General features: G+C 48.0%; 1 protein-coding gene across 2 annotated transcripts; it reads left to right on the top strand.

Moving 5' to 3' along the window:
* Nucleotides 1-294: 294 nt before the first annotated feature.
* On the top strand, nucleotides 295-24,958 carry avl9 (AVL9 homolog (S. cerevisiase)). Of its 2 annotated transcripts, none has more exons than XM_064333770.1 (16): nucleotides 295-523; nucleotides 5,734-5,854; nucleotides 8,051-8,136; nucleotides 8,502-8,573; nucleotides 8,824-8,913; nucleotides 9,288-9,354; nucleotides 11,216-11,256; nucleotides 11,509-11,547; nucleotides 11,901-11,970; nucleotides 13,164-13,666; nucleotides 14,380-14,514; nucleotides 15,369-15,588; nucleotides 16,332-16,449; nucleotides 16,573-16,626; nucleotides 21,884-21,972; nucleotides 22,415-24,958. In XM_064333770.1, the coding sequence occupies exons 1-16, from the start codon at nucleotides 440-442 to the stop codon at nucleotides 22,534-22,536; spliced, it is 1,911 nt and encodes a 636-aa protein (XP_064189840.1). In that variant the 5' UTR covers nucleotides 295-439; the 3' UTR covers nucleotides 22,537-24,958. The 2 variants fall into 2 exon arrangements, with proteins under 2 accessions (XP_064189840.1, XP_064189839.1); XM_064333769.1 differs by lacking the exon at nucleotides 295-523 and adding an exon at nucleotides 3,961-4,842.
* Nucleotides 24,959-26,908: the final 1,950 nt, after the last annotated feature.

Genomic DNA, 26,908 nt, shown 5'->3' with positions numbered 1-26,908 from the left:
ATTCCCACGTTCACATATCCCATATATGATCTTACACCTTAAAGGGTAAATAAACAAACATTGCTATATACGCTTTCAACTTTGGCTATGTATACATTTCTTAGATTTATAATTTGAGCAGAGCTACATTTATGTGTTATTTAACCGAAAAGCTCGTAGATCTGCAACGGAAAACCAAATGACTGTATCCGTAATTGTAATCTTGAATTATGTTACATAAATAACCAGACGAGGGCGCTGAAGGAGGAATATAGTTTTTTCGAATGACGTCATGCCATGGCTGTCAGTCAAACGAAGCGGAAGCGAGGTATCGGAGCTTGTGACTGCAAACAGCGGCGGCCATCAATCCAAGCAGGGGAGACAGAGCTGTGTTGGTTCTGACTGTATCGAGACGGCAACGCAATAACGACACGCATTAAGCGCTCACATAGCTGGGGCCATGGAATCGCATGGCAAAGAAGAACCAAAGGGGCCCGTACTGCATATCGTGGTGGTTGGATTTCATCACAAGAAGGGCTGTCAGGTAAACTCGTGTGACATGTTTGCGAGCTAGCTGGCTAGCGAGCTAAGCGAAGTAGATGGCAGTGGCACGGTGGTAACGTCAGCATCGTAAAGCGTTTGGTGTATTGCATAACAAATGCATGTCTGGGATAAAAACAAGCCTAACCAAGTAGCTAACAAGTTAACCAGTTCCTGTAAGACCAATGAAGCTACCAAGTGAAATAACTATGTAGCTAAATCTGTCGGGATTGTTTGTTCTATAGCTCCTTAGCAGGCTCAGATGGAACCAGTGACAGCAGATAGCTGCCTGACTAGCTGCTTGCAAAAATAAATCACTGTTTATAAAGGAGGTGTGGTTGACAGTTTATCGATCTGCGTATACAGGCGGCGTCGCTTTCACACAGCCCGACACCCTGTCGTACCTGATAGCCAGCTTTCCTTCCACATACAACACCGACTTTAGTGTCTGCGTAAGGTGGCTTGGATCAGCAAAGGGAACTCCCAAGTGAAGATCAACTCAGATGTGAGAGAAGTGCGAGCCAGTTACATACCGCGTATACTTAACGCGTCGGTGCTGCAGCAGTTTCTCGTTATGTAATGGTGAAATGAAGTATTCGGTGCATTTCATCCCAAATGAACATCAGTTATAGCGAGTCTGCTGAGTGAAGTAAGGTACATTCCGCATGAAGACCGTTTCCATCAAGCTGTTGACATCTGTAAAGGGTGGATTCTGTAGCTTGATTTTTGCTGCGAATAGCCCTCACAAAGATCTACATCTTTTGTCAAGCTTTAAAGTAATGTCATTTTATGTCACACTGGGTAAGAACGTCTGCTATATACCATAATCCATGTAATGCAACATTAAGTTCTTAAAAGCTTTGATTTAATTTGATGGAAAGTTAAGTAACCCAAACATTTATTTGGCAGAATTCATCAGACTTCTCATTCTTCCAGAGGTGATCTTGCATTTACGATTTGAATCCACTTTCCACTGAGTTCCCTGGGGGGTCCCCATTAAGCACAGTCTGAGCACATAATGGGTTCAGGCTTCTTATAATGCTGGCTACAGTCCTGGGGGTTAATACGTATGCAAACGGTGAAACCGCTGTCCTACGGAAGCGCATCCTTACTGGGCTGGAATGTTTGGAAAATGCCCAGAACCACATGGAGAACTGCATTCACACCTCAGAGAAGCAGAGTAGCTTAGCGTCGTTTAGGCTTATGTGTTTATGCATAGTCTTGGCAGCATATTGAAATATGTCAAGCCAATGATGCATCATTGAAATGATTTGAGAGTGAGAGAGAGAGAGAGAGAGGGGGGGGGATATTGAGAGATCTGCAGTACAGGAGAAAATAAGTAGAGTGGAGATGGAGAGAGGGAGAGGGAAAGAGGACTGAATTGTCTCTCCCTTTTATTATTCTGAACTGTGCGGGGAGAATCAGTCACACTGTTCTGAATGGGGACCAACGCAGACCACAGTGCCCCTTCTCAACTGTTAAGCTTGGAGCCACTGGCCCTCCGTGTGAGGCGCTTCTGTTTGGGTAAATTCTGTACGGCACGGCGCCCGCTGCCGATCGGGGCGTTGCAGCTCTCCTGCCGTTCGGCTGCATAATGATACAGTGCAGTTCAGCTGACAGCTGCGTACATTTAACAGTTACTTAGTTTAGTCTTGGCTTTTTTTTTGTGGGGTGTCGTATGAGGTCTAAACAGTAGCCCCCCTTTGGAATTAAAATGCACCATTCGAGTGGTGTCGGTCGTCCGACACAAACCGCCTTCCTGTCCTGCATCTGTCCCGCTGGAGACGTGAGTGGCGGCACCCTGTGCCCCGAAGGGGTGTACTGAGGCGGTGGGCGGCTTCCCCCCTGCTGCAGGCCTCCACCTTTCAGACTAATTGCCACGGGTGGAGATGGGCCTCAAGAAATAAACATGCTCGCTTGTGTTCCCTATGGGGGGGTTCAACAAATGAGACAGAGAGGTGAAGAGGTGAGCTTTGTTTCAGCCAATAGGTTCTGAGCAGAGAGAGAGAGAGGTATTAAGTGTTACCTGAGAGGGGGTGGCGACCTCCCTCCCTGTGTTTCAGAAGATTAGGTTTGTCTCCAGTGAGCTTTTCCCCTGCCCTCCATCTGTCAAGCTCTCGGCTAACTGGTTTCTGTGTGTGTGTGCGCGCGCGCGCGTGCTTGTTTGTGTGTGTGTGTATGTGTGTGTATGTGTGTGTGTGTGGCCAGCTGGAGAGTAGTGCTCGCTCCACCGCTGGTCAGGTCATAGGTCACTGTGTGGGACACACCCTTACCTAGGCCACAGGTGTTGGCTCATCAGCTTTGCAGCTCGTTAATGGCTTTGCATGCCTTACTGCTGTCGAGAGAGAAAGAGAAAGAGAGAGAGATGGGGGAAGAGGGAGAGAGAGAGAGAGAGAGAGGGGGAGAGGGGGCAAGAATAGAGAGAGGGAGGGTAAGAGACTGCTGGATACAGCCCTCAGACCATGACATTAATGTGTGTGGACACACTGGTTAGTTGTGGAGGGCCAGGCATGGCTGAGCCGCTCCTAATCGTGTGCTGTGTTGTTTGCAAAGCACGGCGTGGCCCTGCCGAAGCTCAGTTCAAACACCGAAAAGCACCAACACAAGAAGGAAAGGATAGCTTAAGCTTTCCTGCAAAAGACTGTTTGTTTACCCTTAACTTGCACCCAAAGGCCCACTATAATGTTTATCACCTGGCAACACTCTCATTTTGCCTTTTATAAGAGCATTCTTGTAAGGTATGTAAGGATGATTTGTTTTTTTTGTTTGTTTTTTTTTAATGGGAAATGGGAAGGAGGGGGGATAGAACACAAATGGTGTTGGTGGTTTTCAGAGAAATGTTTAAAGCCCAGTAGTGTTACCTAACCTCACGGAAGGGGTGTGCGTGTAGAAGTGTAAGTGGCCTGCTGCAGCAGGTGTTCAGTTCTACGGAGGGGTGTTCAGGCTGACAGCTGGTGGATGTCCGTCTTGGTTGTGAACTCATGGTTTCATGAGTCGGTCAAACCGCCAACTGTCCAGCTGTTTCTCAGCATGTAAAAAAAACGTTAAAAATAGGGCTTGAGTGACTGTGCTATGATTCATAAAACTCGCGTTCCCGTTTTTTTAACCGCACATTATATTTATACATGCACACATGCTCGCTTTCCCGCCCCCCTTTCTCTCTCTCACCAACACACACACACACACACACACACACTCTTTCTCTTCTCTCTCTACACTGCACATGCCAAACATGGAACGGTAGCCCATTTGGAATTAAAATGCACCATTCCAGTGCTGTCAGTGAAAAGAAGGCAAAGCTAGAAAATATTTCAAATAATTTATTAAAGGTTTTAATATCATTTCACAAACCTGAACAACCCCTAGCTACAAAGTGCCGATTGGCAAGAGTGGTTGCCATCTCGGTAAGGCATATATAGCATTTCCTCTTGTAGTGCTCCGGTTTAGCAATACGATTAATGGGAAAGCTACGGGCTATTTCCTGACCGGGATGACTGCGGGACAACTACTGCGATACTGTACTGTAGAGAAACACCTCGGTTCAGCTCACACAAGGTTGTTTGCCCTAACTGTAATTACTCTCATGCTGAAATCAGCAGGAAAATAAATAAAAATTTTGGCTCAGCGAGCAGAGTGTGGCTCAAGGGGAAGTTGCGGAAGATGCACAGAGCGTGTTTTGTCTAGTCAGGTCCTGGTTAATGAAAAACCATTCAGACAGGTTCGTGAGCCCTAACAGCAGGCTACAAATGCCCATTCCTGTCAAATATAGTGAAATACAAACGCATTAAAAAAAACATATTCTGCAGCGTAAGCGATTTTTTAAAGCGCTTTGTTATAATAAATCAGTCCAAACATGGCAGGCGAAACGCGCTACGAATAAAAAATTCATATATAAAGCCCGGACTCGGCCCTTTAGCCAGGTTTGTGTTTGCGACGGCTATGGAGTTTATTTTTTTCCGCCCAGTTAACACAACAAGCGAGCAGCTGACTGCGTAAATCCTGGAAGTGTTCACGGCAGCAGTTTCCCAAGGCTGAAATTTATAGTCGAGTCACAAGTCTCTTTTGGCCTTGTTATTTTAACAGTTTAGCCGGGGAGTCTGCAGCAGCAGGAAGAATTATCAGCGAATAAAATCAAACACAACTTTTTGGTTGCATGTGTAACCAGAGTTAAGTAGGGGTTTCAAAATGTGTGGGTCAACAGATCAGTTCTCCTGTAGGAATCTTAAAAAGAAGGCTTGGGCCTCGATCGTGGTGCAGACAAAAAAGTGCTGCCCTTTCAGACGGGATTTCATTTTGCGATTTGTGCAACAGAACAGCTGTGAAGTAAGTGTGCTTTCAAGGGCCGATGGCGGTCTGCAACAAGAACAGAAAATACGTAAATCTATGTTTGTTTTCAGGCCATTCCTGCCCTTTTGTGGTAAAATGTTAAACCATGTACGCTGCCTTCTCCTGGGATCTCGTTTTCATTTTTTTGCAGGTGGTAAGAGTTTACTCTGCCCTTTCAACATTACAATAAAGGGGTTAGGGTTAGGCCATTATCCTGAACAACAGCTCATTTGGGTAATTGGGAGCATTTTGAGCTGGTTCCGCTGTACAAGCAGGCTTTCTCAAATCAATGCACTTGCCAGAAGAGGTATTCAACCCTGATTTGAGAGTGCTCGAATTTGGATGCGTAGTGGTGACTGACGTACTCACACACCCTCGCTCTCTCTTTCACTTCAAATTGCTATTCAAATCGGCTGCAGTGGCACGAGAAGCGCTAGGCATTGTGTTGCCAAAGTTAGCGAAATCATTGTATGTTTCTCTATCAATTTCTAGTGCAGTTTGCACAATGATTGTTTTGATGAAAACAATCCACTGTTGTGTTTAATTCTGGCGCATCAATAGCTTTGTATTGGTGCATAAGCCCCATATTGGTTTATTAAAAAAAAAAAAAACCGATTCCGGTGCTTTGCAATGCGCGGTTCTAGCTGACCCGTTCAGTGCGTTGCTTTCTGATACTTGATCAAACTGTGGAATTGCAACTGTGTGCTGTGCTGAAATACATACCTTGTATTAGATGTGTGCTGTATTATATCTCTCTCCCTCTCCCTCTCTTCTCTCTCCCTCCCTCTCCCTCGTTCTCCCTCTCCCCCTCTTCCCCCTCTCTCCCTGTCCCTCTCTCCCTCTCCCTCTCCTCTCCCTCTCTCTTCCCCCCCTCTCCCTCTCTCTCAGGTGGAGTTCTCGTACCCACCCCTGCTCCTGGAGGAGAGCCATGACAGCAGCGCCCTGCCTGAGGAGTGGAAATATCTGCCTTTCCTGGCGCTGCCCGACGGAGCCCACAACTACCAAGAGGGTAGGAGCCCACGGTGCCCATTCAGCCCTGAAGCAACGCTGTGTGTGTGTGTCTGTGTGAGTGTGAGTGTGTGTGTGTGTGTGGCAGCCCTGCGAAAACTTCCTCCAAAGAAAACAGCCTATTTTTTTATGTTGGGTACGCAGTCACGGTGCGTGTTGGTGCGTGTGCGTTCCCGCTGACAGCAGATGAACTTATCTAACCGATGGCTTTAAATCATTACAGAATTCCTGGAAAGTTTTGTTTTCGTTGTTCCTGTGCTTTTTTTTTTTTTTTCTTTTTGGGAGAATCTGAAAAAAGCCACTGATGTCCCCTTCAGATTTTAATGCTGCCGTTGAATTATTCCATTTCCATTCACAGTTTTATGTTACTGATGTAATTCAAGGGTTTTAGGTACACTCCATTTGAGATGGGGGGACTAAATGGGTAAACAGACAAAGTGTGTTACTCATTTCCTTTCTTTAATAAAAAGGCTCGTGAATCAGACTGCATCAGCGTGTGCAATCTGGGATGCTTTTATTTACTTCTGTAGTTTAATTTCCTCTTCCCTGGAACGGCCTGGGCCAGGACTGGATCTTTTACCTCTCGAAAAATAATATGGTTCTGCACTCTTTACTCTGCAAAAGCTTGGACATGCTGCACGTTCTAGTAAAATAAATCGCTTGGGTCGGAACTTAACACGGAACGAAGTGGCAGCAACCACAACAAAGGGTGAAAATGTCTGCTGGTTACACTGCAGCATTGCACCAACGGTGATGAGCGTCTTCAGCTTCTCTGACAAACCGCCTCTGTTCTCCCATCATGCTCTCTGGTGCTTAACTTTTCTTTTTTTTGTTTGTTTTTTAGGGGGAGTCTGCAAAATGCGTTAACAGCGCTAATCAAATTCAGTGCTAACCACGATACTGATTGTGTGCACTGGTATTCACTGTACACAGTGTACACACCTAATGGGATTAGTACATTTTAGGATGTGGCCTACAATTAAGGAAAGTGCTGGCCGAGCACTTTGAAGCTCCCTAGTGCTGAGACCAGGCCAAATGGTGAATTAGACGCCCGACGCATACATAAATTTGGACTCGTGAAGCAGTCTTGTTCCTGCGCATATTTCAGGGCTAAATGTTACCTGTGATTACACTAGGCACTAAATGTATGATATACCCATACACAATATGTTAATTAATTTAAATGCAGTGTACTTTTTGTTTTTAAAGAACTTTCACAGGTTGTATTTTTATGTTTTTCACCACCGCAGTTTTTGATGTTCATGTAGACATTATTTAAGCAGTGAATCAGTACTCGGGGGTGGGGGGGGTGGGGGGTGGGGAAGGGGAAGCAGGTGGTTCGATAAAGCGAATTGAGCTCTAAATCTCAATTTAAGTTGATTGTTTCCTTGTCAATATTTGCACTGTGGGGGGTCTTGCTTTTTATTGTTAGCTCTCCATCACAGGCTTCCAACGAACGCCACTCTGCTGGCGCTTTCTGCCGGGCCTTTACGAATGCGTGCGGGGGAAGATGCATGATGGGTAACCTCTGAGTGGGGATCAGTCTCTGGGGGTTTCCGCCTGACCACGGTTATGATCCAGTTTGTCTCGCGTTGGCGGCTTCTTTGTCTCTGTCTCCCGGGGGTACAGTGTCAGTAAACTACGACAGCAATTATAGTGCTGAAGAACGTGTTGTGGACAGCATGTGTGTGTGTTGTGCGTATGTAGTGTTGTGTGTGTGTGTGTGTGTGTGTTGTACGCACGTGTGTTGTGCGTGTTGTATGTGTGTGATGTGTGTGTGTGTGTGTGTGTGTTGTGTGGCATGTATATATGTGGGTTTTGAGTAAGACTGACATGCGGTCACAGTGACTCTCAGGTTCTGGAACTGAATCGCCATGGCTACACTCGAAGGTTCCGCTCACCATTTGCCAGCAGTTGCCGGGCGCTGACGTCATCTCCGTCTTAAACTGTTTGAGAATCTCTGAGAATGCCTAATGGGAAATGGGGGGGTGGCATACAAACTGCCTTGTGCCTGTGTTTCTCTAAACAACACTTAAGTCACTCTTGATGAGATTGCCTACTAAGTGACTGTAATAAATGTAATATGTTTGTTGTGTCCAGCATCTACCTCTTATCTACAATTTTCAGCAGAACTGCTTTCATCTACTGTATTTAAAAAAAAATTGAATATACTTATTTTGAAATCTCTCATTGACAGACACTGTGTATTTTCACCTACCTCCGCTACATGAGGGCCTGAAGTGTGTGTATGGGGTTTCCTGCTACAGACAGATTGAGTCCAAGGTCAGTGCTTTCTCCCTGGATCTGCCACGTGTCTAATGCATGCTGTTGGGCTGCTGTCGGGTTTGTGTTTCCCGCCCAAACCTCAGGGCAGGAAAGGGGGCTCCTGTGCGTTTCACACTGGGAAGAGAAAGCTACAAAATGTGGGGACAGGATGTGAGGTCATCAGTGTGGTGTGAATGAGACAGGATGTGAGGTCATCAGTGTGGTGCTTATAGGGTAGTTGTTGTTTGTTTGTTAAATAGGCCAGATAATATTAACGTTTGCAAATTCACAAAGAGGTTTATTATTTTTGCTATGTATAATTTTCCGTTTCACTTCAAATTTGGGTGAGATTCAACGATCACATGACGCGTGCTTATTTTCAGGCCTTGAAGGTCCGCCTGGCCGACGTCACCAGGGAGACGGTGCAGAAGAGCGTCTGCGTCCTCAGCCGAGTGGTGAGTCACATGGGGGGGGGGAGGTTGTACTCAAGAGTTCAACATGACCCCCGTTACCCCAAACACTGTCCCATAACTCACACAGAAAGAGCAGCTGAGGGGCTGTGGCTGTAGGTGGGTGGTTGTTCATGTGGAGATGTCCACATTTAACATTTTTTTGTGATTTTAACATGTGCGTTAGCAGCCGGGGACTGAGATTAATTTTGAAGTGGGCTTGCGTTTGAGCATTTGTCTGTCCCTTTGCCCTCAGCCCCTGTACGGCCTACTCCAGGCGAAATTACAACTCATCACACACGCCTACTTTGAGGAAAAGGATTTCTCCCAGATATCTATTTTGAAGGTAAGCTTTCTTTGATCCGTGTTTCATTGGATTTGAGAGGCCAAGCCTGGAAACCTGGCCACGGTGATGTTGCCTCTGGTAGAAATAAGCAAATATTTTTTGCTTTTAAAAAATGTTGAACAAACCATGAAATTTAACATTTTTAACGATTGATTACTTCAGTTGAGAAGACTAGTTTCACTCTTCCAAATGGACAATGAAGTCCTAATTTCTATTATGTTGTCGTAATTTCTGTTTTACAGGAAGTAAAGAACATAAAGTTTTGTTAAAACTTAAATCTCTCCGTCTCTCTCTGTCTCTCTCCATCTCCTTCTCTCCCTCTCTCATTCTCCCCCTCTCTCTCTCTGTCTTTCTCTCTCTTTCTCCTTCCACAGGAGCTGTATGAGCACATGAACGGGTCACTGAGAGGGACGGCACTTGAGGGGTCACAAGTCTACCTGGGTGAGGCACTCCCACAATCCTCTCTGTCTGACACAAGTATACCCACATTCCTCTCTGTCTGACACAAGTATACCCACATTCCTCTCTGTCTGACACAAGTATACCCACAATCCTCTCTGTCTGACACAAGTATACCCACATTCCGTCTCTGTCTGGCACAAGTATACCCACAATCCTCTCTGTCTGACACAAGTATACCCACAGTCCTCTCTGTCTGACACAAGTATACCCACATTCCTCTCTGTCTGGCACAAGTATACCCACAATCCTCTCTGTCTGGCACAAGTATACCCACAAACCTCTCTCTGACACAAGAGAACCCACATTCCTCTCTGTCTGGCACAAGTATACCCACAATCCTCTCTGTCTGACACAAGTATACCCACAATCCACTCTGTCTGGCACCAGAATACCCACAATCCTCTCTGTCTGGCTCAGGTATACTCACAATCCTCCCTGTCTGGCACAAATATACCCACAATCAAGACAACCAAAGAATTTAGTTAATTTAATTCCAAAATGAACTTGATTGCGGCCTTAAGTCATAGTGCCTGAAAGTGGTTTTCAGCTGTGAGCCGGACATTTTGGCTCTGTGACGATATGAGGCCTGCTAACTCGGGCGCTACTCCGTTATGAATGGTGTGCGGTGAAAATCTGTATAAATGCCTTTTCTGCCATGCACTGATCCTGCTCCTGTTTCACTGTGTGTTACCGCATTGGTGTTGCAGCTCAGCGTCCTTTGCTAGCATCCGTATACCTTAGTAAATGGGATGCACAGAGTCCCCGCAGATCAATATTGAGCTGTGCGTTGCGTTCGTTGTTCACAGCGGGGTAAACAAATCCAGTCCCGGAGGGCTGGCGTGTCTGTGGAGTTTCGTTTCAAACGATTGCCCTGGTTCAGTTTTCAAAATGGCCGTGCGCAGCAGTGCTGGTTCTCTGCAGCATTGGAGCACGGCGAAACATTTTATACAACAATACGCACGTAGTTTTGCTGCTGTAGCTCATGGCTTTACTGAAAAAAAAAAAAAAGTCAGATAAAATAAGCGATTATGCTACTTAAGTAATTAAGAGAATGGAATAGGCATTACATTTCAATGTAGGACAGCCTTCGCTGCGTGCACCCCTGGTTTATAGTGTAACTTCAGAATTATCAGTGGGGTGAATAGGCTGAGTGGTGCATTCAGAGCTGTGACAGATTGACATGCCCTGGTGATTGCTGGGAAATCTATTTTTTTAGGGGCATGTGTCAGGTGAGCTGCAGACCTGTTGAGCAGGTGAAACCTGATCCTCCAGCTGTGGGTATAGACATGACCTCTGCTTTGATTTGAAGGAACTTCCTGACATTGTTCAGTCCACCCCACCCGCCCACCCCCCCTACCCCAAACATGCAGTCTTCCTGGTGCATTCTGGGATTGCGCAAACAGCCAGGAGCCCTGCATACACTCAGGCATGCTTCGCATTAGAGCTTCCGCCGGTTCACTGAAGCAAATGTGATCCCAGTGGCTCTTCATTTGCTGCTTGTTGAGCTCCTCTGTGCTCTGCAGTCTTGTTGTTGTATAGTCATGTGATCGCAGACTGCAGTAAACTGCCTACCCCCCCCTCCCCCCCTCCCCCTCCCTCGTCCTGGCTAAAGAGCACTGTTTTATTGTAAACACGGGCATTCTGGTGCTCGGTTGGCTCACGCCAGGTCTTATCACAGTGACTGTCTGGGGTTAGAATCCCGGACGAGCCCCCACAGAGGTATCAGCTGAGCTGTTACATCGGTAGGATTTACGCTGCTGCCGGTTAAGGTGTTTGTCACACAAAAAATTTGACCTACATTTTGGCTTTTTCTTTTCCCCCCCCCTCCTCTTCTCTGTAGGTCTGTCTCCCAGGGACTTGATACTGCACTTTCGGCACAAGGTAAAAAACAAAAAACAAAACAAAACAAAAACAGCAGAAAGGGAAAAGCAGCCTGTTCCTATCTCAAAATATTATAATGTATTTGTTTATTAATGTGGACATGCAGACGTACAACACGCTCATGCATGCATAAACACAAACTCACACGTGCAACACATACATACGTGCATAACCACACACACAAGCATGCAGTCTTTTCAATCAGGAGGAGTAGGTGGCTTTTGTTTACGGTGCTTGTCTGTCTGTCTGCAGGTCCTCATTTTGTTCAAATTGATCCTACTGGAGAAGAAGGTAATGCAGCTATATGTATATCTTTATTTACGTAATTAATTAAAATATTTCCCATAATCTTTTAACAGTGTCTACGGATAATCTGCTGAATAAAACAGCCAGCTGCATCTGTGTTTGTAATTTAACATAATTAAATAGTTAATTATGTGCAAATCACTGTAGTAATTTATTCTGAAATATTGAGTTGTGTGTGCTGGGTTGTGCTGGATTCTGCGTGTTTCAGAGTGAGTTGTGTGTGCTGGGTTGTGCATGTTTCAGAGTGAGTTGTGTGTGCTGGGTCGTGTGTGTTTCAGAGTGAGTTGTGTGTGCTGGGTCAGAATAGAAGTCCTCAAACTGGCTTGCGTTCCTTTCAGGTCCTTTTCTACGTGGCTCCGGTCAACAGGCTGGTGGGAGCACTCATGACCGTCTTATCCCTCTTTCCTGGTAAGAATTTAAGTTAAAAAAAAAAAAAACGTAGTTTATTTTTTAAAAAAAATTGATTTAGTTTTTTTTTTTTGGACTGGACCAGAGTGAGTTTATTTGCATTCATTCAGTTTTTTTTATGGTGAAATTTTCAGTTCTGGTCTGGTCGCACAGTATACCGCTTGAAAGTGCTAAAACTCACAGTTCTGTCTCTACAAACTATTTTATGGTGCCAATGTTTTAGCGACAACCCTATTCTTATTTTACATATGGGGTAGCAAAACAAGCTCGGGGGTCCTCACCTTCGGTGTGTTTTGGAAGTCCACAGACGACATGAACCACAGTGAAGTCTGTGTTTTTATCACGGCAAGGATCCAGCGAACAAAATCCACAGTGATATTCAGTTCAGTTTTTTTAAAATTTTATTGCAAAGACCTTTTATCGCAGTCCGAGGGGCTTCGCAGGAAGGGGAAGTCTCAGTGTGTTATGAAACTAGTCAGCCTCGCGTCGTGTGACTGTACGAGCGGCCCGCTTCCTCAGATGTGGTTTTGTTGGCCGATGCGCTGCGCCGTGTGGTCGCGCCGATCGCGGTGATGTCAGCGAAGGGGGGTGGTGGTGGTGGGAGGGGGCGGTGGAGTCCTGGGACGCGTTCAGTGTGAAAAACGCTTTTTTGGTCACTCATTTTGCCCCCCGTAGTGCTAGATTTGCTCTAGACTGCGATATTGGACAGCCGTTATTTGAGATAAATTTACCAGAGATGCAAACCAGAAGCCGGAGCGGTATGTTTAAGAAACGGTGTTGTGTTCCAAAAGGACATATACTATTTCTGCTCCTGTATGTCGGACCAGTGACGTACATGTAGGTGGAACAGAGGTGGGTGTTTATTTGGAAAAATCCTGCAATGCGCTGAACTGGTAACCAGTAGCCCATACACAGGGTTTCCTGTTTTACTCAAACCTACGATGGGTGCGCGCCCACCACCAACCCCCACCACCCCCACCGCCACTACATCCACCTCCACACCACCACACAGCCAAGCTGTGTGCTGCAGTGAACTATTGTCATCTTGGTTGCCACGGTAACGTTGCTCTGCAACAGAGGCGTTCCGGTGCAGCTCTGTTTACTGTGTACCAGAGCCTGTTATTATTATTGTTATTATGAAGTCATAAAAACGCTGCGCTCATCCTGAAAGCGCTCTCTGCTGCCCCCTGCAGGTATGATCGAGCACGGCCTGGCCGACTCGTCCCACTACAGACCCAGGACCAGCACGTCCGAGGAGGTGGCCCTCGTCCCGGTAGTGCCCGCCTCCGAGGAGTTCGTCTCCGTGTCCGTCACCGACATCGCCAACGCCACCCGGGAGCTGGTGGGCGAGGCCCCGGGGGAGGGGGAGGAGCCGGGCGAGGGGAGCCCCGCCCAGAAACGACCCGAGGACTCGCCCCCCTCCGCGGGGGACAACCACCACCTGAAGCCCCCGTCCCGCACCTCTCCCGAATCCTCGGAGAGCGACTGGGAGACGCTGGACCCCAGCGTGCTGGAGGAAGGGGGTCCCGGCGAGCAGAGGGCCCCGCCGGAGCTCCCCGAAACCTTCGAACCCGAGCCGGGCCTGCCCATCACCGTGCAGCCGCAGTCCTCCAGCAGCCCCACCGCCCTCGCCCCCGGCCTGCTGTCCGGCCTGGAGGAGGACCAGTACGGCCTGCCCCTGGCCATCTTCACCAAGGTCTGTGTGCGGGACCGTCCCCAATGGGGATGCCCTGTTCAGTTTAATGCACATGAGTACTGATTCATATGATTCATATGCCCTGTTCAATCAAACTTGAGTTTAATGGATGTAAACTGATTCAAATGATTCATATTCTCTATTCAATCAAACCTGAGTTGGTATGGTACTTGACTGTACATAAATATAATTGCTATACTGGGCGAATGGCAGACAGATTAAGCTCTGTGGTTTATGGGGGGGGCGGGGGGGTCCGCTCATTTGTTTCCTGTTGCTCATGAGCTTGGTTTATAGCTGGGTGATGCATCCTCTCCAACAAGGCACCATGTGTACCAGAGTCCAGGAAGTAAAGGTCCTGTTATGTGTTTCTTCCTCCTACCAACTCATTTCACGCGTTAGTTCCACCTCCTGGCTGAAGAATTGTGCTAATTAGCAAATCCAGGTGATTGGAACAGAATACTGGGGAGGACTTTTACTTCCTGAACCTGGACTTTACACCTCTGAAGTTTCTTTCTGATGACTACCTTCAGTTCCTCTCCTGGGCTCAAAGAACTTCCTTACATCTGGGCATCTGAGCGATGCTCTCCGGAGACTGTTCTCATGTCTAGATTCCAGATTAGAATGTTTAGACTCACTGCTCGGTCAGTTTCACGTGATTATTCATGACCCCCAGGGCTGTGGCGTGATGTTGCCTTGACGATGTGTGTTGCCAGGGTTACCTCTGCCTGCCTTACATGGCCCTGCAGCAGCACCACCTGCTGTCCGACGTGACGGTGCGCGGCTTCGTTGCCGGGGCGACCAACATCCTCTTCCGACAGCAGAGGCACCTGAGCGATGCCATCGTAGAGGTGAGCCCCGCCCCCTCTCCCCTGCCCCGCCCCCTCTTACCTGCCCTGCCCCCTCTCCCCTGCCTCGCCCCCTCTCCCCTGCCCCGCCCCCTCTCACCTGCCCTGCCCCCTCTCCCCTGCCTCGCCCCCTCTCCCCTGCCACGCCCTCTCACCTGCCCTACCTGTTTTTCTTCTGTGTGATCTCTCCACCCGGAGAACCAGGAGAGCCCCCATTCCTCCCATGCAGAGACACTATCCTCTGACATGACCTCTTTGTCTTCTGCGTTCAGTCTGATCGTGTGGAAACACCACGGCGGTATCAGTCTGAGATCTTGAGCCTGGAACTGAGTCACATGTTCCTTGAGTTCTCCAAACCCCCCCTTGTTTGGCCTACTTTGACATGCCGGTTCGTTTAATGTGTGTGTCTGTGTGTGTGTGTGTGTGTGTGTGTCAGAGTAACTGACTCACTGAGGAAGTGTTGTTTTATTCTTGTGTGTGTGTGTGCGCGTGCTTGTGTGCCTGTGTGTGTGCGTGCCTGCCTGTGTGTGTGTGTGTGTGTGTGTGTGTGTGTGTGTGTGTGCGCGTGCGTGTTGTGGTGCGCGTGCTGCCTGTGTGTGTTTTGTGCTGTGCTGTGTGTGCGGTGTGCTGTGTGTGTGTGTGTGGTGTGTGTGCGTGCGTGTGTGTGTGTGTGTGTGTGTGGTGTGTGTGTGTGGTGCTGTGTGATGTGTGTGTGTGTGTGTGTGTTTGCAGTGCGTGCTGTGTGTGTGTGTGTGTGTGTGCGTGGCGGGTGCGTGCCTGTGTGTGGTGTGTGTGTGTGTGTGTGCTGCGTGGTGTGTGTGTGGTGTGTGTGTGTGCGCGTGCGTGCCTGCACACAGGTGGAGGAGGCCCGTATCCAGATCCAGGACCCCGAGCTGAGGAAGGTGCTGAGCCTGACCACGGCGGACCTGCGCTTCGCTGACTACCTGCTCAAACATGTGACCGAGAACCGCGAGGACGTCTTCCTGGACGGGACGGGCTGGGAGGGGGGCGACGAGTGGATCCGGGCGCAGTTCGCCCTCTACGTGCACTCCCTGCTGTCCAGCACTCTGCAGCAAGGTAACCCCACCTGGGGAGGGGTCCTGCAGCTAAGCTCAGTTCAGTTCAGCTAAAGAGGAAATAAAATAATGGATTGACAGATACATCCAATATTATGTGGGGAATTCTCTTCCTAAACTCACTGAGTTGACAAGGAATTGTCAGCGACCTTGTTGCGGACACAGCAACAGCTCGATCACTCCATAGTGGAACACGGTTTCACAGACCCAGCCAATCAGAGTGTACGCTGACTGCTGACCAATCAGAGTGCACAGCTCACTGCCGCTTCTCGAGCTGGAGGGCACATCTTATCCAGTTGGCCATCAGTACCTCAGAACACGGAGCTTTTTTCATTACAAGTTATATTTTAATTAAAAACCCCGTGCTTTATAAGACTGGGCGACACTGCTGTCTGAAGGAGAAGGAACCTGATAGATGGGTCTTAAATAATGAATACATTTAAGTGCTGGGTTTCAGTCTGTCTAACAAAGCCACTAAATAATTCATTCATTTTTGTGAATAAGTTAGTTCGGGCAGTTTTCTCCTCTCTTGGAGGTGAGGCGTGTGCTGTGTTCAGTTGCTGTTGAATGATTGGTGGTTGAGGACGACCGCGTCTGATTGGCCGAGGTGTGAAGGGGAAGGGCTGGTACTTGTAGTACATCGAACGCTGTAGCGTGTGGGTGAGTAGAGGGTGCCTAAAAAATGTGATGTAAAGGATGGGTGGAGGAAATGACCTTTGACCTCCCCCCCCTCCCCCCCCACAGATAACGAGAAGCTTTTGGCTGACTACGGCGCCCCCTTCATCACCGCCTGGAAGATCACCCACAACTACAGAGTGTGGCATAGCAACAAGCACCCCGCCATGGCGGAGGTCACTCCTGGGTGGGTGTCTGGGCGGATCTGCTGTCCCTTACGCAGCATTCTGCGATAAAAAGATTCATTCGCTATGGATATATTGAATTGCTGATGAGAGGGTTAATAATAATAATTTCTGTTCCCTTTTAGCCATCCATTCCAAGGGCAGTACAGTGTCGCAGACGTAAAACTGAGATTGTCACAGTGAGTATTAATGTTACCTCTGTTCACCTTAAGTCTACCTTACTTTTACTTTTCTTTTTGTCAAATCGATAGTTTCACCCTTTTCCTGGAAAGCCTTGTTTTGGACGGAGGTGTACAAAAATAAGCACTGTGCTTCCCTCTTGTGGTCATTGCAGGAATTGCAATCGAAGCCGAGGACCGTTCCGTTTCTTCTGCGGAAGTAAACATTTAGACTGAAAGGTTTTAAGGTGGATAGTCTGCTTGTTTTAAATTTTAATATCTGATTGAAACCATGTAATGTGATTTTTTTTTTTGCAAGGTCTGTAGCAAGTGAAGTTGACTGCTGTCCCGAGCCTTTTGCCAATTACTGCTGTTTATTTTGGGTCTGCCTGGGAACCTGTCTGTCAGTGGTGGGCACGGCGAACTGCTCATTAACCCACGAGTGTCGCATTCAGGGGGGGAGACCTGCGCCCCCCCAGGGTTACTGGTGCATAAGAAAGCAGAGGGGAGGGTGTCGTCAGGACGAGTGCCATGTCTTTCGGCTAGCTGGGTTAGTAAGAGTGGAGACCCGGGGCCTGTATCACAAAGCAGGATTACTGAGTTCACTGGATAAATTTACTCCCCCCCAACACCTCTGTGACACACCCAGGATCTCTGCGCGGTTCTGCTTGGCTTTGTGTTTTTTTTTGTTGCGTACTAGCTATTTTCCTCATCTAGCGTAAGGACAAAAATCTCGCTTTCAATGATGCGGATGTTTCAGGAATCCGGAGGACAATACGGTTCCCAGCGTGTTAGTATCTAGGAAGCCCTTTAACGTGCATGCATGTGATATATACATACATACGCTAATATCTGTGTTCCGTAATGCGTTGGTGCATAGAGAGCGGGACAAAAAAAAACCCTGTGAGATCTCATCGAGTTCAGCCTGTGTGTTAATTATAGGAGGGTTTTTTTTTTCATTCTTAAAAAACAGCGTTGGCACATTGGGGGTCGGGTTCCTTTCCAGGAATCGCACAGGAAACGTAATACAGCGCGTGGTGAGCTGCTTCATCTCCGACACGGCCTCTAGAGTTACGCGCTACATATCCCCCCCCCCCCCCCATCCCCCCCTCCCCCCGCGTCCCGCCTCTGTGGTTATCTATTGATAGCTCTCTGGTGAGAACATGGCCGACACTCCACCCCCCAGGGCCCCCCCCCGGACGCCCCCCCCCCCCCCCCCCGGACCCCGGAGGATGTATCATATCACACCTCTGTTCTGTTACCCCGGTCCTGTCCAGCATGGTCTTGCTACACGGGAACTGAACAGCTCACGCCTGTTAGTGCTGTTGTCGTTTATTTGACTGAAGGGTAAAAGAAGTATGTTCGTGGATCATGTGATGAAACTCGAAAGGAAAACTGGAAAATGCTTCCCTCACTGTGCTTCATGACCAGTGCAAACCCAGCGTGTTGTAAAACTAGAGAAGGGAAGACTAGATTTTAACTCTCACTTCTCTTTATATCGTTATACTATATAAATTCTAAAGTTGAGTTGTGTAGCACCTTTCATATATTACAGCTCAAAGTGTTTTCTACAAATTAGAATTAGGCAACAAAGGCAAAAAAAAAGTAGGGCTGTGCATGTTTGAATTAAATTACTCATTTATTTTTGACAACATAATGCTAACTCTATTTCCGCACATATTTGCACAGATACAGGCTGACAGTCAACCTGCTCAGTTGTTTTTGTTTGTGGGTATTGAGCTCAGGGCTGGCCGCAGTGCGTCTGTGGACCACTAGGGGGTGTGTGTGCTGTGCTGTGCCGTGCTGTGCATTCTCTGAACTCTGCATGTAGACCATGGCAGGATGGGGAGGGTGCATGTAGACAACCAACCGCCTGGGGAAAAAAAAATGTGTGTGTGTGCGTGCGTGCTCGTCCAAGTGTGTTCGTTTGCGTGTGTGTGTCTGCATTTGCGTTTGTGTGTTTTCTCAATGCATTTAAAAGTGGATTAATATGTAGTCAGTGTAGGATAAATGTAAAGTGTCCTCGCCCCCACCCCCCACCGCAGGGCTGGATTGATGTGTCCCTTGTGTCCCCCTTATTTGCGGGTATCCCTGGGTGGGCACACCAGGCTGCAGGGCGCTACAGTTTAGGGGCGGTAGGGACGGAGTAACAGCATGTACCCGTCTGGCGCCTAGCAACTGGCCTGTCACTCAGAACCAGTGATTGAAGGAAGGAGCCAATGAAGAGAGAGGAAAGCAGGTTGCTTCAGGCAGCATGCAGTGCAGGGAGACTCTGAATGGAGCAGGAGAGTGGGGGGGGAAGTGCTTTGTGATTGACAAGTGAATTGGGGGTGGGGGGGGGGGGGGTACGTTACCACGGATACCCACGCGGTGTAACGGATGCAGAAGAGCGAGAGGGTGATCGATACAAAGCCTCCTCAGTGTGGAAGCGTCCTGGGGAGAGGTTCTTCCTGACCCCCCCCCATGTTTCTGCTTTCTGTGCTGGGCGGAGGGGAAGGGTGTGAACCCTGGGGGTGGGAGTGGAGGGGGGAGGGGGGGGTCACCATACAGGCCCCATTTCCTGCTCTCCCCCTCTATCAAAGAGCCCAAGCTTTTCTGTGAAGAGACAGCGAAGTATTCAACAAGCACAAAGCTGTGTGTGTGTGTGTGTAGTATTTGTGCATGTATGTGTTTGTGTGTGTGTATGTGAGCATGGGGTGTGTGTGTGTGCGTGTGTAGATGTGCGTGCATGCATGTGTGTGTAGGTGTGTGTGTGTATAGTATTGTCAGTGTGCCCATATGCAGGTGTGTGTAGGTGTGAATGAGTGTTGTATGTGTGTGTATGTGTGTGTGCGTGTGACGCAGCCCCGCACTGACAGATACAGGAACAAAGCCCCATCTCAGAACCCGGTGGTGGGCTAGGACCCCCCTCACCCGCCCCCACGCATCTCCGTGGAGGTCAACTGACTTAATTGACCAGCCATTACACTGCGGTTTCTTTCATTCGCCTGATTGGCTGGCCTGTCAGTCAATTACCCGAGCCGGGCCGGGTCCACTTCCTGGACCTGAACTGTTTTCTTGTTTCTTCCATCGGTCAGTGAGAGAGGAAACCCTCTGTGTTCCACACCAATAAGCATACAGGAGCCTTTTTAGGTGCAGAGATGGGGGGGGGCGGGGGGTTGTGGGTTTGGGGTCGGCGGTGGGGAGGGGGTTGTGGGATTGGGGTCGGCGGTGGGGAGGGGGTTGTGGGATTGGGGTCTACCTCTTGGCCCGTTCCTGTGTGGCGCCATCAGCGCCTCCCGCTTGTCCCGCAATGGCATTCCAGCCCCTCTCTCCCTCTCTCCTTTCACGCTCGTGACTCCCTAATATAATGTCTGAGTAATACACGTGCGTCCGTGTCATCTTGAAAAGAGCTTGTGTGTGCACACGCACACACACACGTACACGCACACACACACACACACACAAACAGATACGCACGCACGCACGCAGACGCATGCACGTACACACAGCATAAACATTTGTTTCAGTTTATTTGATCTCATCAATGGAAAGCCCACACTGGGCAGGAGTATCAAAACAAAGTCATGTGAGGGTCAGTTGGCCAACGCAGCGGCTGTCTCTGACTTTAGAGTAAGTTCCGGGGGGGGGGGGGGGATCTACTTTTATTGTGAGCAGCTGAAGTGTTTATTTGGGTCGGGGATTGAGTGGGGGGTGGGGGGGTGGGGGGTGTTGTTACCAGGGCGCCCTGACTCAAACTGACCGGATTCAGGAAGTGGGCTTCAGAGCGTGGGACTGCCGGTGGTCACATAGAGGACAGAATCCCCTCAGTGTCAGCACCGCCCCCACCCACCCCCCTCTGTCAGGCACGAGGGTGCCTCTTTTTTGGCTCTGTTAGGCAGGAGGAAGTGGCCTGTCAACCAGTCCTGGCTGGCTGATTATAGCCCTTTCCCACTGTAGAGCTGAACCAGGCTGGCTCATTATAGCTCTTTCCCACTGCAGAGCTGGAACCAGGCTGGCTCATTATAGCCCTTTCCCACTGTAGAGCTGAACCAGGCTGGCTCATTATAGCCCTTTCCCACTGTAGAGCTGAACCAGGCAGGCTCATTATAGCCCTTTCCCACTGTAGAGCTGAACCAGGCTGACTCATTATAGCCCTTTCCCACTGTAGAGCTGAACCAGGCTGGCTCATTATAGCCCTTTCCCACTGTAGAGCTGGAACCAGGCTGGCTTATTATAGCCCTTTCCCACTGTAGAGCTGAACCAGGCTGGCTCATTATAGCCCTTTCCCACTGTAGAGCTGGAACCAGGCTGGCTCATTATAGCCCTTTCCCACTGTAGAGCTGAACCAGGCTGGCTCATTATAGCCCTTTCCCACTGTAGAGCTGGAACCAGGCTGGCTGATTATAGCCCTTTCCCACTGTAGAGCTGAACCAGGCTGGCTCATTATAGCCCTTTCCCACTGTAGAGCTGGAACCAGGCTGGCTGATTATAGCCCTTTCCCACTGTAGAGCTGGAACCAGGCTGGCTCATTATAGCCCTTTCCCACTGCAGAGCTGGAACCAGGCTGGCTCATTATAGCCCTTTCCCACTGCAGAGCTGGAACCAGGCTGGCTCATTATAGCCCTTTCCCACTGCAGAGCTGGAACCAGGCTGGCTCATTATAGCCCTTTCCCACTGCAGAGCTGGAACCAGGCTGGCTCATTATAGCCCTTTCCCACTGCAGAGCTGGAACCAGGCTGGCTCATTATAGCCCTTTCCCACTGTAGAGCTGGAACCAGGCTGGCTCATTATAGCCCTGTCCCACTGCAGAGCTGGAACCAGGCTGGCTCATTATAGCCCTTTCCCACTGTAGAGCTGGAACCAGGCTGGCTCATTATAGCCCCTTCCCACTGTAGAGCTGGAACCAGGCTGGCTCATTATAGCCCTTTCCCACTGTAGAGCTGGAACCAGGCTGGCTCATTATAGCCCCTTCCCACTGTAGAGCTGGAACCAGGCTGGCTCATTATAGCCCTTTCCCACTGTAGAGCTGGAACCAGGCTGGCTCATTATAGCCCTTTCCCACTGTAGAGCTGGAACCAGGCTGGCTCATTATAGCCCCTTCCCACTGTAGAGCTGGAACCAGGCTGGCTCATTATAGCCCTTTCCCACTGCAGAGCTGGTCTTTGTTGCTTTTTTTTGTGGGGGTTCAGGCCTGGTCTTTGTGACAGTTGTCTGTTAAAAGCACCATACAGAATAAAATGGATTTGGTTTGATTCGTGCGGTTTCATTATTGTTTTATTCTGTTTTTATCCTCCAGCTCGGTGCAGAACAGCGAGAGGGGGAAGAAATTGGGGAACGCGATGATCACCACCAGCCGGAGCGTGGTGCAGACCGGGAAGGCCGTAGGTAAGCCGGGCTTCCCAGACTGGCCCCGGGGGCCCCTGGGTCCCTTCTGCAGAGCATAGGGTCTGATACGCCAGTCTGTCGTTTAGTGAATTAATAAATGCACGTCTCTTCCTGAAGGAACAATTTGCCAAATAGCACGTTATACAGCAACAGCATCAGTTGATCTGACTGGATGAAATCTGACTGGGATTTGAATGTATGGATTTGAATGTATGCTCTGGGATTTTGAATCTATGGCTGATGGAACATCAAGGACCACGATGGAAATAAGTCCAGGACTTTTTCTTGTTATCCCTGACAATTTCTTCACATGCAAGTCTTTTTTGATACGTGTGTTTTTATTTTGTCAAAATAAACTAACAACCTAACTAACTAACTGAATCTGGGATTTGAATGTGGGACATTAATTTATTCGTTTAATTTGCATAATCTCCGCCCTCAGGCCAGTCGGTGGGCGGAGCCCTGAACAGCGCCAAGTCCGCCATGTCGTCCTGGTTCTCCACGCTGGCCCAGCCGGCGGCCGTGGCGGGACCGCCCTGCCCGGAGCAGCCCGCGGCGAAATGAGCGCCCCCTGCTGGCCGAGCACCCCAGTCCTTCATCGCTCGCTCTTCCTCTTCCTCGCGCTGCTGGGTCAAACTCTGATGAGGAGGAAGAGGAGGAGGAGGAGGCGTGAACGTCACAGACGATCCCGCTCCCTCCTTTAGCCTTTCTGACAGACAGACTCTCCTGGGAGGGGTTCACCTCCCCCCCCCCCCCTCCTTCCCCCGTTCCTGTTGCCAGGTTACAGCTGCTCTCGGAGTGTGTGAAGAAGCCAGTGTGCGGAAGAATTAGCGCGCATATCTGTACCTCCCCCTCCCGCCCCGTAGGTGGCGCCCCTGTGCGTATGCGTCGCATGGAGCGAGTGTGACCAGGAAAGCTGCACTGACTAAATTCATTCCTTCCATGTACTTCCTGTTCTGTGTTCAAGCTCAGTGCTCCCTCTCTGTCCTCTGCTGTAGTCCTGTATTCGGGAAATTACATATGGGGACAGGGGGGAAAAAAAACAAAACACTCTATCGTGTTGCTTCAGTGATTCAGTACTAAACGTGACTTTGCGGAAAGGCTGATGTGATATCATGAGAGAGAGAGAGAGAGAGGGGAAGACAGAGACATACTGAAGGTTTCTAAACCTGGTCCAGTTTCAGTGTGGAGGATGTGGAGTTGAACCAAGTTCAGAACTGCTGTTGTGAATGGGTTTCTGTTGTGTGTTTACAGGTTTGCTTTTTTTGTGAGTGGATCGTATTTCGTGTTGCTCTCACAGCTCAAAACACTTAATAGGGGAAGTCCACTGTGCTGTCCTGGCTTCATTGTGGGCGGAAGCTCGCGTTGGCTGGTCTGGGTTCACTGGACAAATGCCTCAGTACAGGGTGGTGCGGGAAAAACCTTGGTTTTGTCCATCTCCCCCCTCGTCCAATGGCAGACCAGCAGGAAGTGGGTTGGGGCAGGGTCAGGGATTAATAAGGCAGGACTAAAACTGTTCCCATTGTCGCTGACCATTGTGATGTCACTTTGCTGTGCTGGAACCTTGGAAGCAGGCGTCCGCCAATCACCGTCGCCGTCGTTCAGCTCGTTGTTACCAACGTGCTCTGTGATTGGTGGAGCTGGTGGAGCTCGGGGTTTCTGTGTCAAGAGTGTTCTATGGTGATGACACCGGTGTTCTATTGCTGCCTTATTATTCCCGCGTTATTATACGGTGTTCCTCTGCGTGGGGAAGCCCGTTCAGTACTTTGTGACCAAGTTTGCCCAACATAGTGGTTTAGGCACACTGCCCCTTTGTGCTAGTCCCATGGAGTACAGTGGAAGTTCTGTAGCGGGTAAAATATTATACTCAGAATGTAGATGAAAGTTCCGTACAAGACACGTCTGCTGGTGAATTTCAGTCAAGAATATCTTTTTGTAAGTCCATGAGCCCTGTTTTTACATAAATGATTGCGTGTTTTTTTTTGTTTTTTTTTTGGGGAGGGGGGGTGTGTGTTGCCTGTAATTTGGTTTTGTTGGGCTGTATTCATTTTATATATGTATATCATTTTATGTTTAAAATTTGTTTTTGTTTTTTTTGTTCTTGAGAAGTTCTGGTTCATGCTTAAACTCTGGCTGCAAGCATAGTCAGCTTAATTGTGTTTGAAAGTACACAATAATTCAGTCCAGTTTTTGTCATTTGATACATTGGGGAAATTGGGAGTGAAACAAAAAAAAAAAAAAAACGCCAAACCAAGCAAATGAAAGCCCCAGAGAAACAACAAAAGGCCTGGACGAGGAGTGGTTTTAATTTATTTGTGTATTATATTATCATCGTGAACCTGTACAGTATCACTGTTGTTTCCTGTTTAGTCATGGCAACACTGGAACAAATTCTAAACCGATGGACCACTTGGACTGTGTGTGTGTGCACATACCAGTGACTATATTTCTGTATATTTGTTCAGTGTACTTGCATTTTTAAAACGACTTGACTCTAATCCCTATTTATATTTGATATCAACTTTCATTTTTAAATGCTGTAATTTCCATTCAGGTAGGCATGCTCTTTTGAAGTCAGGTTTAGCTTCAGATTATTAGAAGGATATTTATAGCTTTTTCCCATTTCCAACCCTTTTTATTTCGGGACTTGTCACGTGGCTTTTAAAATCTCCTTCCTTGCCCAGTAACGTACCTTTTGTGTTCGTCAACAGCAGCCTGGTATTTACTGCTGGTGTGCGTTTCCTTGTTGCTGTTGTTGACTTTAAATGACTTCTCAAAAGATTTTCACCGACGCTGTTTTTTTTTTCTTTTAAAAAAAATTGTTTTGCAATATTGGAAACGTGTATTTAAAATATATGAATGTATTTTAAATGTGAATTGTCTGGAGTTCACACAAAAGCTATATTTCTTGACAGATTATCACAAAATATTTGAAAAATGTAACTGTTATGTTGTATGACCATTAAATGACAATTTGTTGCAATGAGATGGCTAATTCTGAACTTCAGGGTTGGTGCGTGCGATCGCGTTCTGAAGTACAGCCTGCACGTACTTTCCACCACTTAATGCACAATAATGATAATAATAATGTTATTATTAACAGTTTAATGTAATCATAATTATTATTAACAATCAAAGGCATTGACTAAGAACAGCGTTTGCACTCGCTTTGCCGCTTAATGGAAGAACCACACGGAAACTATTAAAATGTAGGTCAGCGAAAACAAAAGGCTGGGTTTGAGTGCGCTGCGGCAGACCACCGGACAAAATAAAAAAAAAGAAAGGCGCACGTGCCAGGGCGCAACAATGCGGCGCCACCGTAAGAACCGACGAACCCGCTGACCTCTGATGACTTGGTTATCAAAGCACGCGCCGGGGGGTGCTCTACTTCAGTCCCAGAATACTACACATGTACGCGATGAAATGCGCTCGATAGGGTGTGGGGATTGGATGCTGGGCGCGACCAGAAAGTGCAGACGCGGTAGTTAACTAAATATATATATGTATATCAAGTGTATGCGCGTAAATAGCAAAAACGCGGCAAAGCGTGTGATTGCGAATTTAAATAAAAGAACAGCTGTAGATTTACATTTTTTAAATTATAAAAAAATACGCGTTGGACGTGCCATGCCTATAACTGTCAAGCATGGTAATCGGCTCAAGCGGTCTATGTTGCAACATGTTGCAATCCAACACATTGTCAACTGTACGTGCAATTCGTGCGTTGACCAATACCAACAAGATTAACGCCATAAACCTGATTTATGTGCACGTCATTCTAGTCACTGATGCCGGCTGGTTACCAGGATTACGAAAAAATCTGAATACGGTTCACAGGTACGTGAAACTACTTCTGCTCAGATGAAAGGAAAGGCACAAAAGTGTCTCGTGAGGTGGAATTGCAGGTGCCTCTAGCCGTAGCGAAGGTCAGCGTTCATGACTCCACAATAAGAAAGGGAGGAGGCAAAAATCGGATTAATGGGAAGAGTAGCACGGTGGAAACCGCTGCTAACCGAGAGGAATATTAGTGCGCGTGTCACATTTGCAGAAACGCACCTGGATGACCCCCAAGCCTTTTAGGATAATGTTCCAAGAGGAGTCAAGAGTTTAACTTTCTGGAGGACAGTGGACACTCCCATTACGTGGTTAAAGCATATGATTAAAGCAAATGCAGCATTTCACATTAAGAACATCATACCAACAGTCAAACGTGGTGGTAGTCTGATAGTGTGAGGACGCTTTGCTGCCTTGGGACCTGGACGACTTGCCATTATCAAAGGAACAATGAATTCTCCTCTGTACCAGGACATTCTTAAGGAGAATGTCCAGTCATCTGTCCATGGGCTGAAGTGTAACTGGTTTATGCAGCGAGACAATGATTCAAAACACAAAAGCAAGTCCACATCTGAGTGGCAGAAAAAAACAATAGTCAAAGTCCTGACTCGAACCCAATAGCAATGTTGTGGCAGAAATTGAAATGAGCAGTTCACCCATGCTCAAAAACCTACCGATTCGTCTAAATTAAAGCAGCTCTGTAAAGGAGAGTGGGCTGAAATTCCTCCACAGTGATTGAAAAGACTGATACCAAATTACAGGAAGCGATTGGTTGCAGTTATTGTTGCTAAAGGTGTTGGAACCAGGTTATGAAGTTTAAATGGCAATTGCTTTTTCACATGGGTGATATCGGTGCTCAATAACAATAAAAAATGCGTTTTGTGTTTACTCAGTTTCCCTTTGTGTAATATTACATTGCGTCTAAAGATCTGTAACCATTCAGTGTGACACATATGCAATAACAGAAGAAATCAGCCAGGGGAGCAGATGCTTTTTCAGTGCACTGTACGTACTGTGTGCGCGATTAAGTATGTCCGTGACCTCCTGTAGCTTTTGCCAATGCCTCGCGAACGCACGACTGTCTACAGCCTAAGTGTGATTA

The sequence above is a fragment of the Anguilla rostrata genome, chromosome 4 (genome assembly GCF_018555375.3).
Source record: "Anguilla rostrata isolate EN2019 chromosome 4, ASM1855537v3, whole genome shotgun sequence".
NCBI lineage: Eukaryota > Metazoa > Chordata > Actinopteri > Anguilliformes > Anguillidae > Anguilla > Anguilla rostrata.
Note: the sequence above shows the minus strand (reverse complement) of the source record. Positions and strands in the feature narration are given on the sequence as shown.

Coding starts and splice junctions, on each gene's coding strand:
- avl9 (XM_064333769.1), top strand. CDS start 4,705: ATGTGTGGGTCAACAGATCAGTTCTCCTGTAGGAATCTTAAAAAGAAG. Junction 8,914..9,287: donor CCCAGATATCTATTTTGAAG/GTAAGCTTTCTT, acceptor CTCCTTCCACAG/GAGCTGTATGAGCACATGAA. Junction 9,355..11,215: donor GGGGTCACAAGTCTACCTGG/GTGAGGCACTCC, acceptor TCTTCTCTGTAG/GTCTGTCTCCCAGGGACTTG.